The following is a 15,461-nucleotide window of genomic DNA, read 5'->3' on the forward strand; positions in this document are numbered from 1 at the left end:
ATTATACAGAGATTTACTCACTGTACAGATGGTAGAAGTGAGGACCAGAGGGACCCAGCATCAAGTCCAAGGTCACAGGGCAAGTACAAGGAAGAGGCCTGAGTGCAATCAAGGCCCCAGCCACCCAACTGGGACCAGGGCAGGGAGCTGCTACATACAGCTGGGGACAGGACTTGGTGCCAGAATCCACCGGATGTTTTTGAATTCAGAAGGATGCAGACTGAAATTCCAGATCCTTCCAGGAGGAAATGGAGGGATGAGCAGAGGGGTGGAGAATGAGCATATGGGGGCTGGCTCAATTTTCAAAGCTCTGTCTCATTCCATGTTCAAAACAAGGGTTCAAGTTAGGTAATATGGCCCCCATTTTCGAAATGAGGAAACTGGGGCTCAGAGAAGTGAAGCAGCCTGCTCCATGTCACACAGCTGATGTGGGACCACAGGAGGGGAGGCACGGCTCTAACTCCCCATTCGATGGGGCCCAAGGAGACTCTCGATGGTGACATACTGTGGACAGAAAAAATCCTTGAAAAGTGGGGTTCCCATGGCCCAAGTCCCCAGAGTCAAATTACAAATCAAGAGGGGGAATCAATCTTGCAGGCTGCTGTCCTCCCCTGGAGAAAAGATTCACCCTGGGGAAGCCTGCCCTTCACGCCTTTGGTATCTATTTCCTCCTCCCTCCATTAAATTGCTGGAACTTGAACCCAGTCCAAACTTCATCCAAAAGGAGGGCCTGTCCCTTTAACCAGTGGTGGCTGCCGCCCAGATGTTGCTCCTGGTACGTGCAGCACGTGTTGGGCACAGTTAAAGGCGCAGGACTCTGCTTTCCTGGGAAGGTGCAGAAAGGACAGCTGGCCTGGAGGGCAGTTGTCCGGGGCCACAGGAGGCTTTTCTCTCTTTCCTGTTCTTTTATCCATTTCCTTTCTTGGCCGGAGGAAGAGCAACGGCCTCGGTAGGTGGACAGCCACACTGTGCTGCTCAGCCCTTCCCTCTTTCCACCCGTCAGCTAGTCCCACTGGCACTTGGCCCCTTTAATGCTAAGACTTCTACTACTACTAATAGAATTTCCAAGCCGTTCCCTTAAGTGGAAAAAGCAAGACGCGAGTGTACATCATATGCTACAGTTTCTGAGAAAGGGAAAATGTAGATATATGTCTATATGTCTATACATCTGTAGGCGAATAGAATATCTGGAAAAGTACCCAAGGAACAGTAGCAGAGGTCGCATCTGGGGAAAGGAACAGACTGGCTGGGGCCAGGAGAGAGGAAGACCTAATTGTCAATCTTCACTCTTTGGCACATTTTGAATTTTGTGTCATGTACACGTGTTTCTTGTTTCCTAGTAAAAAGCAATTAAATAGTCAATGGTTATTTTAAGCCAGGCACTATGCTAAATGCATCACGTGCTTCTTAGAGCAATCCTATTCTGTCTCATGATCCCCATTTTATTTTATTTTATTTATTTTATTTATTTTTTGAGGAAGATTAGCCCTGAGCTGACTACTGCCAATCCTCCTCTTTTTGCTGAGGAAGACTGGCCCTGAGCTAACATCCGTGCTCATCTTCCTCTACTTTATATGGGGGCGCCTACCATAGGATGGCTCCAACCGGCGAACCTGGGGCCACCAAGAAGCACAACGTGCGTACTTAACCACTGTGCCACCAGGCTGGCCCCTGATCCCCATTTTATTGATGGAGAAACTGAGGCCGGGGAAGTCAGTTGACATCTACCAAGGAGTAAGGCCAAGATTCAAAACTCAAGCGGTCCTTACTCTTGACCCCCTGGCTTTCTTGTGGCTCTGTTGCTGACCCTTGGCTGTCAGTCCCCTCCCCCTGGGGTATTTGAAAATGGCAAGGAAGTTAAGAGCATGAATAATGAGTGTTCCCTTTGACCTAGGAATCTGCTTCCAGGAATCACCCTCACAGAAACATTCACGCAAGTGGGCTAAGATATTCGTCTGTTACATGAAAGTTTGTAAGAGGGAAAATAATTCTGTGGGTTTCCACTAACTGAGCACTTACTGTGTGTCATGCGCCTTGTGCGTTACCTGTATTAACATGCGAGGCAGGTTCTCTGATCATCCCCATTTCACAGGTGGGATCAAGCCTGGTCCCGTCCTTGGCTCTCCCCTCACTGTGCCTCCCAAATATTTCCGCCTCCCTGAAAGGGTTGGGTGGGTCCTCTCTCTCTAACTGTCGCTCATGGATTCCTGTGTATCCACAAACGTATTTTGTGGGGTTTGTAAATTCCCAATGGAAATTAAGAATTTTGTGTTTGTGTTTTGATAATAACCTTAAAAACAAAAATGTAAGCAAACAGTAGGATCACCTGGACAGGCATCTTTTCACAGGGGCTGGCCCTCGAAATTAACAGACACATCTGTGTCTGCTCTCAGCCCACAGGAAGCCACCTCAAATGACCGTTTTAATTTTCAACAACTGGGAACCACTGTCTGCATTTGGAATGTCCCGAAACCAAAGTAGAAACAATCACCCCATTGTCCGCCCCCGGGCTCATGTTGAATTCTCCCCCCAGAAACAAAAGCAAAATTTCTCTTTTGCATTGATGATTCACAATTTAAAGCCGTTTTCAAAGTATGAGACTTTAGTGTCCTATGCTGTTTAGGAAGTTAAAACTCAGGGTTGGGGCTGGCCCGGTGGCGCAGCGGTTAAGTGGCACGTTCCGCTTAGGTGGCCTAGGGTTTGCCGGTTTGGATCCCAGGTATGGACATGGCACCGCTTGGCAAGCCATGCTGTGGTAGGCGTCCCACATATAAAGTAGAAGAAGATGGGCACGGATGTTAGCTCAGGGCCAGTCTTCCTCAGCGAAAAGAGGAGGATTGGCAGCAGATTTTAGCTCAGGGCTAATCTTCCTCAAAAAAGGTCTGTTAAGAGTGGTCAACACTGAGCTGGCCCTGTGGCTGAGTGGTTAAGTTCTCGCACTGTGCTTCGGAGGCCAAGGTTTCGCTGGTTCCGATCCTGGGCGCAGACATGGCACCGCTCATCAGGCCACGATGAGGCAGTGTCCCACACACAGCACAACCAGAGGCACTCACAACTAGAATCTACAACTATATACTGGGGGGCTTTGGGGAGAATAATTAAAAAAAATAAAATAAAAAAGTGGTCAACAAAACACATCCTAGGAAGTCTGGTTTATAGTGGTTACTTTTTTTTTTTTTTGTATTTTTCTGTACTAAGTTTTTTTGCAGTGAGGATCATCATTTTTATAGAAAAAAGTTTTTTTATTATTTTTTTTAAATCTTAGGGCTGTTGAATCCATCAGTAGCAAACGGGGCCCAACACGTGTTCAGTTTGGCTGGCCGGGTGTTTTCTCTAGGACTGAGTTGGGCGCTTCCAGTCCTCCCCAGATCCCCGGCCTCCCTCGCACCTCACTCTATAGGCCCCGAAGGCGACCCAGCCCCTCCCCAGATCCCGTCCCTCCCTCGCCGTGGCTCCGCCTCCTTCCCTCTGGCCCGCCCCCTCTTCGCTTCCCGCCCGCTCCTTTTCCACCTGTCGCAAAAGACTCGGCAGCGCTTGACGGCCGGCGTCGTTTGACGGCTGGGGGCAACCAAGAGGGAGGAGGAAGCGGCGGTGGCAGCTGCTGCGGCGGCTGCGACGGAGGCCGGCGTGGTCGCTGCGGGCCGGGCCGGGGAGTGAGGCGCGGGCGGCCGGGCCGGTGGGCTGGGCGGCGGGCCCGGCGGCCGCCCCCTCGCCGCGCCCGCGCCTGGCGGCCCGATGTGGCTGCAGCAGCGGCTGAAGGGACTGCCGGGACTGCTGTCGAGCAGCTGGGCCCGCCGCCTGCTCGGCCTCCTCGGCCTCCTGCTGCTGCTGCTGTGGCTCGCGGGCTCCGGGGCGCGGCGGGCGGCGGGCGGCCTGCACCTGCTGCCCTGGGCCCGCGGCGAGCCGGGCGCCGCCGAGCCCGCTGCCTGCCTGGAGGCGGCCACCCGCGCCTGGCGCGGCCTGCGGGAGCGCGGCGAGGCTGTACCGCTGGGCCCTGGAGTGCCGGCCCTGGTGGCCAACGGCTTCCTCGCCCTGGACGTGGCTGCCAACCGGCTGTGGGTGACCCCCGGGGAGCGGGAGCCCGCCGTGGCGCCGGACTTCTTGCCCTTCGTACAGCTGCGCCCGCTGAGCGCGCTTTCCGAAGCTGGAGAGTCGGTGCTATTGCTGCGGGAGGGGCTGCTGCGCCGGGTGCGTTGCCTGCAGCTCGGGACCCCAGCTCCCGGCCCTGCGGCCGCCGTCGCCGGACCCGCCTCAGCCTCCGGCCTTGTCACGGGATCCGGCCGCGACTGCGTGCTGCTGCAAGAGGACTTTCTGGCGCACCGGGGCCGACCCCACGTCTACCTGCAGCGCATCCAGCTCAACAACCCCACGGAGCGCGTGGCCGCGCTGCAGACTGTGGGGCCCACCGCCGGCCCGCCCCCCAGGGCCTTCACCAGTACCCTGGAGAAGGTCGGAGACCATCAGTTCCTCCTCTACTCGGGCCGGTCTCCCCCCGTTGCCACGGGGCTGGTGCACCTGGTGGTGGTAGCTGCCAAGAAGTTAGTGAACCGGCTCCAAGTGGCTCCCAAGACGCAGCTGGACGAGACGGTGCTGTGGGTGGTGCATGTCTCAGGCCCCGTTAACCCCCAGGTGCTCAAAAGCAAAGCAGCCAAGGAGCTCAAGGTGCTCCAGGACTTGGCACGGAAGGAAATGCTGGAGCTCTTGGAGATGCCGGCAGCCGAGCTACTTCATGACCACCAGCGCCTCTGGGCTCAGCTCTTCAGCCCAGGTGAGGCCTGGCCAGTGCTTGTCCACAGTCCACACTTCGCACAGGGTGAATAGGGTCCACCCCGGAGATGCCCCTCCAGATTCTGCAGAGGTGACCCTGAAGGGGAGTAGTGGGTTGGTTGACACTTGGGCTTGGCGTTTGACTGGGGCTGACTCTGCTCCACCACTCAGTGCGGGTGACCTTGGACAGTCGCCTGATCTCCCTGGGCTCGTATTCAGTAATAACAGTAGCACCTACAACAGAGGGCTTTTATGAGATTGTAATGAAAGAACGAGCGAAAAGGGCAGGTCTTATTTGCTTCTGTAGGCGGGGCCTGGCTTGAGCAGAGTGGTTTTTCGGGTCAGTGTGTGGGAGATAAACCAGCAGGCAGAGAGAGGCCTGGCCGGTGCCCAGATTCTTTCCTCAGTTCCCCACAGGCTGGCTGGTGCTGAGCGTGGGCTTCACGGCGTGACTCCTGCTAGGCTGCCCTGTGTCCTGACTTGTGGCTGCAGCTTTGTCACCGGGAGGGAGTGGAATCTCTTCCTCAGCAGGTGGAATGCTCCTGTCTGATGAAAACTTCTTTCCCCCTACTGACTGACTGAGAAAAGGAAGCCCTAATCTAGATGAGGGGGATTTTGGTTTCCAGGGTTCTAGGTTTCTGAGTCCTTGTATTTAGTTGCTCAGAGTCTTAATTCCTTCAACAAGTGTTTGTTGAATGCTTCTGCCAGGGACTCCGTATGAGTGATGTGCATGTGGACAGAACAAAGTTCCTGTTCTCGTGGTGCTGGCTTAAATTCTCTGTGGGAGGAAGACAGACATCAGGAGAGTGAAATTTTGAATAAGTAAGCAAGATAGCTTTTTAGAATAAAAAGTCCCCTGGAGAAAAGTTAAAAATACATGATTGAGGGGCTGCCCCGTGGCCAAGTGGTTAAGTTCACGCGCTCTGCTTCAGCAGCTCAGGGTTTCGCCGGTTCGGATCCTGGGCGCGGACATGGCACTGCTCATCAGGCCACACTGAGGCGGCATCCCACATGTCAGAACTAGAGGGACCCACAACTGAAATATACAACTATGTACTGGGGGACTTTGGGGAGAAAAAGGAAAAAAAAAATGTGATTGAGGGTGACGGGTGGGGGTGGGGCCCCTATTTAGCCCCGGTTGTCAGGGAGGCCTCTCTGAGGAGGAAACACTGAAGCTGAGACCTGAATAGCAAGAAGCAGCGAGCCATGTGATGGTCTGGAGGGAGGCAGCCAGGCAGAGGCCCTGAGGCAGGAGCGGGTGTGGCTGAGTGGCCAGTGTGGCTGTGGTAGCCAGCCAGGGAGGGTGGTGGTACCAGATCCTTGAGGGCCTTGTAGGCCTCGTTGGGGACGGGGAATTTGATTCTAAGTGGGATGGAAGCAGGGCAGAGGCACTAGCTGATGCACATGTCTGAAGATCCCGCTGCTGTTAGAGCATAGGCTACAGGTGCCAGAGAGGAGCACGGAAACTGGAGAAGAGGTTTTCGCAGGAGCCCGGGGCAGAGAGGAGGACGGCTGGCACCAGAGCTGCGGGCATGGAGACAGAAGTGGATGGGTTCTGATACTTTTGGAAGTGGAGCCACCCAGACTTTCCACAGACTGGCTGTGGGGCGTGAGAACTTGAGGTGACTCGTGAACTTAGGGGGAGAGCTTGAGCAGGTGTCTGGGGAGGGGTTGGTTTGAGGTTGGAAGAATTCAAACCATGTCAGGTTCAACACGCCTGTCAGATGGCCAGTGGAGACACCAAGAGGGTGGTCAGCTGTTTGAGTCTAGAGTTCATCACGATTCGGAGATCCTGTGTCCAGGTGTTATTTAACACTACAGAACTTGGGAGAGAGATGACAGAGAGGAGAGGCAGCCCAAGACTGGCCAGGGCATTGGTGACAGTGTTCCGGTGTGGGGGAACTGGACTTTTCACCTGGCACCAGGTCCTGGCTAGGTCAGTGTTCTTCCGGGCTCTGGCAGGAGGCCCCACTGCCTTTTAACAGGATCTTAGGTTTCGGGCCCACAGGGCTCTGGTGAGGAGGCCAGGCAAGATGACTTTTGCCCGTACTCGAGGGAGACAAACTGCCGTTTCATCCCAAGGGACAAAAACTTTGTGTCTCTGCTGCTCTTGATCTCTGTTTCATAATCTCAGCATCCCGGCCATGCCTTTCTTCCTTAACGTGCAGCCTTTATGGTGTTACAGGAGTGGAAATGAAGAAGATCATGGATGCCCACACCCCATCTGGCCTGACCGTGAACCTGACGCTGTACTATATGCTCTCCTGCTCACCAGCCCCGCTGCTCAGCCCCAACCTGAGCCACAGGGAGCGAGACCAGATGGAGTCGACGCTCAACTACGAAGATCACTGCTTCAGTGGCCACGCCACCATGCACGCCGAGAACCTCTGGCCGGGCCAGCTGTCCTCCGTCCAGCAGATCCTGCAGCTCTCTGACCTGTGGAAGCTGACCCTGCAGAAGCGCGGCTGCAAGGGGCTGGTGAAGGTGGGCGCCCCAGGCATCCTGCAGGGCATGGTGCTCAGCTTCGGTGGGCTGCAGTTCACCGAGAACCACCTCCAGTTCCAGGCCGACCCTGACGTGTTACACAACAGCTACGCCTTGCACGGCATCCGCTACAAGAATGACCACATCAACCTGGCCGTGCTTGTGGACACTGAGGGCAAGCCATACTTGCACGTGTCCGTGGAGTCCCGCGGCCAGCCGATCAAGATCTACGCCTGTGAGGCGGGCTGCCTGGACGAGCCCGTGGAGCTGACCTCGGCGCCCCAGGGCCACGTCTTCTCAGTCATGGTGACGCAGCCCATCACGCCCCTGCTCTACATCTCCACCGACCTCACGCACCTGCAGGACCTGCGGCACACGCTGCATCTCAAGGCCATCTTGGCCCACGACGAGCACATGGCCCAGCAGGACCCCGGGCTGCCCTTCCTCTTCTGGTTCAGCGTGGCTTCCCTCATCACCCTCTTCCACCTCTTCCTCTTCAAGCTCATCTACAATGAGTACTGTGGGCCCGGGGCCAAGCCCTTCTTCAGGAGCAAGGTATGAAGCCCCTGTGTCTTCAGAGCCTGAGGGCCCGGCCGCGTGTTCTGTCCTGAGTCTGGGACGTGTGAGGCCTGGGTGGCGATGCTCCCAGCCCTGAGCACAGAGAGAGGAGCGGGTGTGTTCTGAGAGGACGCCATAGGAAGGGGCAGCTCTGGAAATCCAGGTGTGAATGGATGGGTTTGCTGGCCTCCCACGGCCGCGGGCGGTCCCCTCCCTAACCCAGTGAAGGTCAGCACTTCAAAGTAACTGCCACAAACCCCTAGATGGCCCTGAAGCCTCTGTCTAGAGCGCTGGTGGGACCGCCGCCCTCACCCTGAGGGTCTGTTCACTGCAGTTCCCAGGTCAGTCCCTCACTGGGGGCACATGGGGGTCATCTTGTCAGCACAGGGCGAGATTCTTCCCCTCCTGTTTCCTGAAACATCTTTGCCCCCAGGAAGCTGTGACTTTGATCACGGTCGCTGTGGGACTCCCATCTGGGATGTGTCTTGGGGATCAGAACTGGTGTCTCGGGGAGGCCACCTTCCCTGCCTGCTGCCCAGTCTCCTGTGCTTCCTCACTGCCAGGACCTCCAGGAGGAGGACCAGGGGGAGTCCATGGTGGGTGGTCCCAGGAGAGAGCACTGCAGAGGAGCCGGGCTTGTCTCCCTCTCCTCTGTCAGACAGCAGACGTGGCGAGGAGAGAGCTGTATTTAAGCCCTGGGTCTGTGCTCCCCGTAGTCTCGGGAGAAAGGGCTCTTCACCTCCCCAGAGGGCTTTGCGACTTCTGGTGTCTAGTTTCTGGCTGGAGGGCAGGACTCGGAGAAGGAAGGAGCAGTGGACTTGAAGGAGTGGGGGAAGGACGGGAGGCAGGTCTGGGCTCCTCAGGCTTGAAGGACAAGTGGAAAGTCAGATCAGAAAGAAACGTGCAGGCAGCTGTCCCAGTTGGCCATCTCTTGACCAGCGGGGCTGGAGCAGGCGCTCCATGTGCCCACACGGGCTTTGCAGCCTCTGTTAGCAGGCGGGCTGCTTTTCCCTGCTGGCTGCTGGGCTTCTCCGCTCTTAATCTGGCACACATCCAGCCACCCCTGCTCCCCACCTCATCTGGGGGACAAGCCAAACTGCCACCATGGGGTACTGCCCCATGTCCCTCAGTTTACTCGTGCTCGATCTGGGCCCCCCAGAGCAGAGCCCAGGGAACACCCTGCGTCAGTCCGAGGAGGTCCCCAGGCCACTCAGTCCACAGTAGTGCTAGCACGTCCCTGGGCCAGGAGCTGTCTGCAAGGCCGGATCCGAGCCTGGGTGGGTGCTGCCAGGGTTGTCTCCACCACCTGCTTCCCCCATGTTTCTGGAGCTGTCCACAGCGTTGGCGGTGAGCATAACAACTTGTTCTGTTAATTGAACAGGAAGATCCCAGTGTCTGAGTGAACCAACAGTCCTGCTCTCAGCCACCATTTGCACAAGACGCCCAGCACTGAGGGTCCTGCTGCCGCGAACAAGGGGTCCTTTGAAAGCACCCACCCTTTTGTGCCTTGTTGGGGACACCAGTGATGCAGAAGTGCGTGTGGATGTTCAGGAGTTTGCACTGGGGAGCGGGAGGGCCGGGGCCAGTGGACTTTTTGTAAGCTTTGACTCAATAAAATGAACCTATATGGAAAATACTTGAAATTGAACTCACTCCTTCTACTTTCCCCCTTTCTTCTGTCCCAGGAAATAGACCCTCTTTTGAAAAGACTCTTGTCTAGGAGAAATTGTGTTCTTTTCTAATTTAATGTGTTCTTTCTGGAATGAATTTTTAATTTATTTCTGTTGAGATTTTGCTGGAGGGCTTCTGCATCCACCGTAGACAGTGGGTCTTACGGTGACTTCCAACCTGTGCCACCTCAGCGCTCAGAGGCCATGGCCCCGGATTCTTTGCACTTCCTCTCTTTCTCGTCGTGAGCCTGTGGAGACTGTGGTTTTGTACATCTTGGCTTTGCGGGAGGTGTTGAACCTTCTAGGGATTGACGATTGTTGGGTTTTGAAATACCAAAGCTTTTTTTTGTTCTGTTTTTAAATAAATCTCTTTCAAACTTCCATGACCGGTTTGTGTGTGGTTGAAACCTCTGGAGATGTCATTTCTCCCTCCGTCACCAGACTCTTGGGCAGTGTCTGAAGCAGAAGGGCCAAACCCCCGGCCCCGCTGTGAGGATGGTCATTCTTTCCCACGGCTTCTCCTCTTCCGAGGAGTCCACTCAGAAGATGTGGAAGTGGCGCCCTTTCTGCTCACCTGGGGGTTTGCAGGGTAGCCCGGCCGAGTGAGGAGCATGCCCCCGGCCCCCTCTGTGCCACAGTGCCGTCTCCCCCTGCCTGTCCGGAATAGCCTAGATGTGCCTGCCTGGGTTTGGCTGGCCATAGGACGGGCCACAGGAAAAAGCCCTGAGTAGGCTTTCTGCCGGCCGTTCGCTGAAGCTGAGATCTGAGCCCTGCCTTTGTAGGGAGGAGAAGGGAGCTGGGCCTGGGACCAAAAAGGGACGGAGCTGGGTGCAGCAGTCCAGCTGGGGCGGCCGTCATCCTCAGTGCTGTGCTGCTTTCCCTGGGTCCCAGATGAGCATTTTAAGCAGCATGACTCACCAAGAACCTGGGTTGCTTGCCAAGGAGCCGAGTGGCCCAAACAGATGGCCAGGAGAAGAAGTAAACAAGTGTCTCCAGCTCGGCTACAAGTGGCCCAGCCTTTCCAGCCACTTCAGTCCTGTGCACCTTCCGCTTCTGCCCTGGATGGCGCAGAGCTCGGAAATGCCTGCTCCTCCCAGCCATTGGCCGGCTTGTCCATTTTGGGGAGCAGGAACCTCTTGGGGTGCAGTTGGGTGTGGTTTACAGCGTGACATGCTCTCCAGTCACTGCATTAACCTGGAAGGTGCTTGACAACAAGAGCCACACTTCATAGTCCCCACTCTGTTTAACTTGGAACCGGGCACAGTGTCCACTCCCATAAATGTAAAAATGAACCCACGTACCTGGTGCCCTGGAAATACCCACTGAACGACTAGAATTTCAACAAACTAGTCCTCGTGAATTACAGCTCTCATTTAAGTGAGCACGAGTGTTAGGTATCTTACATGAACCCGGCCTCTGGGGGGAGGTGGTTGCTGCGGGTTAAGATCCCAATTTGAGAGATGAGGAACCGACCTCAGACAGTGAATAATTTGCCCAAGGCCACGTAGCCAGTGCGTGCCACTGAGTGCCAGCCGAGTGCCGGGCTGGAATGCAAACTCAGGCTCAGCCTCTCTCTGAGCCCCTACGTGGTTCCCTGTCTCCCCATACCCTTCCTCTGATGGCTTCTGAGAGATGGGATGGGGATAAAGCGTTTTCTCTTCTGCTCAGAGATGGCGTTGGCAGTGTCCGCTGTGAACCTCTGCGGTGCCTCCCATTCGGCCACCCTCGCAGAGAGGAAAGGCTGGCGGGTGCCAGCTGGGAGCAGCCAGGCACTCATCCAGTGGGTCCTTCGCAGTCCAGTGGCACACTGGGAGGAGCTTTCTTAGCCTCTTGGCTAGACGCACAAAGAGGCTTTGTCAAGTTGCTTTCTCGGGGGCAGAAACCTGATATGGAAAATTTAATTGCACGCTACCCCGCGCTTCCCAGTAGCTGAAACGTTGGTTTGGAAACGCATTAACTCCCTGGAAGCCTACCCACACCGCATCCCCTCGGCTCCACCTGCGGCCTCTCAGCCCACCCTTTCCTCCTGCCGCGGGTGCAGCCACAGATCGGCACAGGTGGACGACCCCGACAGCATCTGCCTCAGCTTCGCTCTTCCCTTCAGGAAGCTGCTCACGCTCAGCGCCCGTGCAGCCTGGAAGCAGGTGAAGAACACCGCTCCAGGCGGCCCTTCCCCCATGGGAGACGGAGCCAGCGGGCCATGCTCGCCTGGGCTGACCCTGGGGTGGACAATTCTGAGAGCCACTCTCTGCCATTCCTCAGACGGCCCCAGGGATCAGGGCCCCGCTGCCACATGGGGAAGGCGTCCATAAGGCAGCCTGGGTTTGGTGGTCCCTCCCTCCGCTTTGCCCAGCGCCATCTCCCACTCCTGTCCCTGGGATCTGCACTCCAGTTGCCGCCTGGGTCGGAGGCACCCACCACAGGCCCACAGCGCCTCTGGACGACGTTCCCAGAGGAGGTTGGAGTCTCCCAGAGGCATCGTCATGACTGGACGTTTGTGTCCCCCAGATTCGTATGTTGAAATCCAAACCCCGCCGTGATGGTGTTGGGAGGTGGGGCCTTCGGGAGGTGATTAGGTCGTGACGGGGGAGCCCTCCTGAATGGGGTCAGTACCCTAAGGAAGGAGACCCCCCCAGAGCTTCCCCGCCCTTTTTCTGCTACGTGAGGACAGAGTGAGAAGACAGCGCCTGCACCCTGGAAGGGGGCTCTCACCAGAACCCGCCGTGCCGGCACCCGATCTCGGACCTCCAGCCCCCGGATCTGTGAGACACACATTCCTGTTGCTTAGGAGCCCCCAGTCCATGATATTCTTATCGGAGCTCAAACACACTGGGACGGGCGTGTTCTCCGGGTGGAGGAGTGGAAGTCTGCAGGGGTGATAACGGACAAGAACACAGATTCATAGGCTCTTGGATGAAGAAGGAACCTTACGCTCTTCTGGCTTGTGTTGGTAATCTGCTTCAAGGGACCTGTGAAGCCCTGGAATGTGAAATGCACTTCCTCCTTCTTTCTCACGAGGAGGTTCTGCAGCTCTCCTCGGAGTCTCGAAAGGCTGCCTGACTGTAAAAACCTTAAGAACAAGACAAGCTGCACTTTGGGTCTTGCTTTAGGGACCCCTCCCTGAGCAGCAGCAGCGGTCTGAGCTTCTGCGTCTGGTTAGGGGTCTGGCGATCGGGCGGATCACCCCTCTTGCTGTGGGACAGCTGTCGTCCCCGCAGAAGGGAGGTTCAGAGAGGGTGGGACCATAGCAGCTGCTGGGCGCTGGCCGAGCACACAGCCTCACCCTGAGCAAGCCACCTACCGTGACACTCCTGGGTCCTGGGAGCCTCTGTTGTAGACTTTGGCCAATGGAAGCCTCCGATAAATCATTTGGTTCAGGAAATGTTCATTGGGAATCTTCTAGCGGGCCATGCATCTGGCCTTGGGTGACAAAGGGGGAAAGGTTACATTTGATGAAGATCTGCTCTGTGCTTGGCACTTGCCCATCGGGTTCAGTTCTGTGAAGGCAGTGGTTCTATCTGTCTTGTCACCTCTGGATGGCCAGAGACTAGTACAATGCCTGGCACAGGGTAGATGTTCAAAGAATGCTTGCTGAATTGCATTTGTAGGCATTATGTCCTTTAATCCTTGTGTTTCAGTGAAACTTATGAGGTTGCAAGTCACAGAAAACTTAATTATAACTGGCTTAAACAAAAGGAAAAGTATTGGTTCACATAACAGTATAGTCCAGTGGGAGCTTCAGGAATGGCTTGATCAAGGACTCAAGTGTTTCAGTAGGACTCATCTCTTAGCTCTGCTTCCTGTAGATTACCTTCCATCCTCAGACTGGCTACCCTTGTAGTAAAAAAATGGCCACAGTTATCACCAGCCTGATGCCCTCCTAAACAGGCCAGCAGAGTCTGAGTCCCAGTGCTCCTATCCACAGTGCCGAGGTTCACTCTGATGGGACAGCCCATCCCTGAGCCAGTCACTGTGGTCAGGTGCGAGGGCTATGTTGGTCAGGTTAGGCCAGTCAGGCTACGTCCTCAGAGCTGGGCACGGAACCAACCTCAAACCACTGAACAGAGAATACTAGGAGAGGGGTTGCCCCCCAAAGGAAACTGGGGGTGCTCTTATCAGGAAGGAGGGGGAGTAGATGCTTGGCAGCAAATTGCAGGTCTTCGGTATTCCCTGCAAGGTTTCATTCCCATTTTACAGATGAGGAAAGTGGGGCCTCCGAGATGACGGGGCACTAGGCCAAAGTCACACAGTTTGTGGAGTCTGGGATGTGCTCCCAGGTCTGTCCAGCTTCCAAACTAGATGCTCCCACTACCGGCCCCAGTCATGGGGACACGTTTTGGACATAGCCGCTTACCTATTTGCCTAGAAGCTGCACCAATTTTTTCTGGGCAGGGACGTTGTTGCTTTTTCATCCAGGTGTCTCTCCCGGCAGGACAGGCCTGGGGAGTCTCCGAAGGGACGGACAGGACACATGGTGGACTGTACCTACCCCCAAGCCCATTTATCCGATGTGGGGTTCTCGGCCCCTCTATTGACCAAATCCCCTTTAGCAATCTTTTTGGCTGGGAAGGGGGAACAACACAGATACAGTGCCTGACCTCACGGAATGCACAGTCTAAAGGAGAGACGGAGGGATAAGAAACTGGACCGCAAGGGGCTGGCCCCGTGATGCAGTGGTTAAGTGCACACGTTCCACTTCTCAGCAGCCTGGGGTTCGCCCATTCGGATCCCGGGTGCGGACATGGCACCGTTCCGCAAGCCATGCTGTGGCAGGCGTCCCACATAAAGCAGAGGAAGATGGGCACGGATGTTAGCTCAGGGCCAGTCTTCCTCAGCAAAAAGAGGAGGATTGGCAGCGTATGTTAGCTCAGGGCTGATCTTCCTCAAAAAAAAAAAAAAAGAAAAACTGGACAGCTAGACTGTGATGGGGGCTGTGGGAGCACCTCTAACCTCCACCGGAGAGTCGGGGACAGCTTCTCGGAGGAGGCGGAAACCCGCGAGCAATTGCAGCTTCTGACGGCTTCACAAGCGCCGGGAGAGCGCGAGACCTGCGGAGCCCGCCCACGAGAGCGAGAAGAGACCGGAAGCGCGTACGCGGTCGAACGCAGAGAAATAAACCCAGAAATAAACCTCAGATCGTCGCGAGAACAGCTGCGACAATAAGGCAAGAAAAAAGAGAAAATAGCAAAAAAAATACATGAAAGAAACAAACGACACAGAATCTAAGCGCAGGAATGCTCAGGACTAGACTACCTTTAAACACGATTATTAGCCTTACTGAAAGCAAGGCCTCAAAAAATTGGCTAAAAACTCAGAATTGTTCCTCTCCACGGAAATCTTTAGTAAAAGGCGAAAGATTTATGCGGTCTGAAGAGAAACTAGAGTATACCCGCCTTTACTCGCACACATTCCTCGGGTAACTGTTACCCCTAACACTGTAATGGTGACTATTTACCCGAAAGAACTGGTGACTTCTGTCTTTTCCACAGACAATTCTGTGAGAACAGGCTTATTTTTGGGAAAAAATAGTTCGAAACAAAAAGGAGAATCTAGTCATCTTTATGTCGTAAATGGTCCTATGTGCAATGCATTGTGGGTATGCAAACGAGGTCTCGGCCGTCGCTCTCCGGTTTCCGGAAATACCTTAAATAGTCCCCTCGTTTTCCCGCTGGGATGGGGACTACCACCAGGGGGCAGAGTGGAGGCCAGACTCGCAGAATACAGACCTGAGCCTGGTCCAACCAGTAAAGTCTGTCTTATAATTCGCACTCCAAGTGAAAATTTCTTTTGGACTTAAATAAAATAAAATAATAAAATAAAAACAAAGTTGGAAAATAATTATCTTCATTCATTCGTTCAACACATACTTATTGAGCACCGCGTTAAACCCTGTGCTGGGCTCCAGGATCAGAGAGAAATCCCTAAAATGTCATCTTCAAGGCTCACGCTATGCCGTGGGTAAGCCAGGTGTGTGTGATGCGC

General features: G+C 55.1%; 1 protein-coding gene and 1 non-coding gene across 2 annotated transcripts; one reads left to right on the forward strand and one right to left on the reverse strand.

Annotated features, from left to right (window-relative positions):
• Positions 1-3,592: 3,592 nt before the first annotated feature.
• On the forward strand, positions 3,593-9,860 carry KIAA2013 (KIAA2013 ortholog). The gene is made up of 3 exons (XM_014849861.3): positions 3,593-4,768; positions 6,953-7,806; positions 9,191-9,860. Exons 1-3 carry the CDS (start codon positions 3,736-3,738, stop codon positions 9,206-9,208), a joined length of 1,905 nt encoding a protein of 634 aa, XP_014705347.3. The 5' UTR covers positions 3,593-3,735; the 3' UTR covers positions 9,209-9,860.
• A 4,889-nt stretch (positions 9,861-14,749) lies between these two features.
• Positions 14,750-14,866, reverse strand: LOC123286165 (U5 spliceosomal RNA). The gene has a single exon (XR_006528437.2). It is a non-coding gene; the product is annotated as a U5 spliceosomal RNA (small nuclear RNA).
• Positions 14,867-15,461: the final 595 nt, after the last annotated feature.

The sequence above is a fragment of the Equus asinus genome, chromosome 5 (genome assembly GCF_041296235.1).
Source record: "Equus asinus isolate D_3611 breed Donkey chromosome 5, EquAss-T2T_v2, whole genome shotgun sequence".
NCBI lineage: Eukaryota > Metazoa > Chordata > Mammalia > Perissodactyla > Equidae > Equus > Equus asinus.

What these genes read in the sequence shown, in the direction of transcription:
- KIAA2013 (XM_014849861.3), top strand. Translation starts at nt 3,736, where the DNA reads ATGTGGCTGCAGCAGCGGCTGAAGGGACTGCCGGGACTGCTGTCGAGC. An exon ending in GGCTCAGCTCTTCAGCCCAG is followed by an intron (nt 4,769 to 6,952) that starts GTGAGGCCTGGC and finishes ATGGTGTTACAG; the next exon opens with GAGTGGAAATGAAGAAGATC.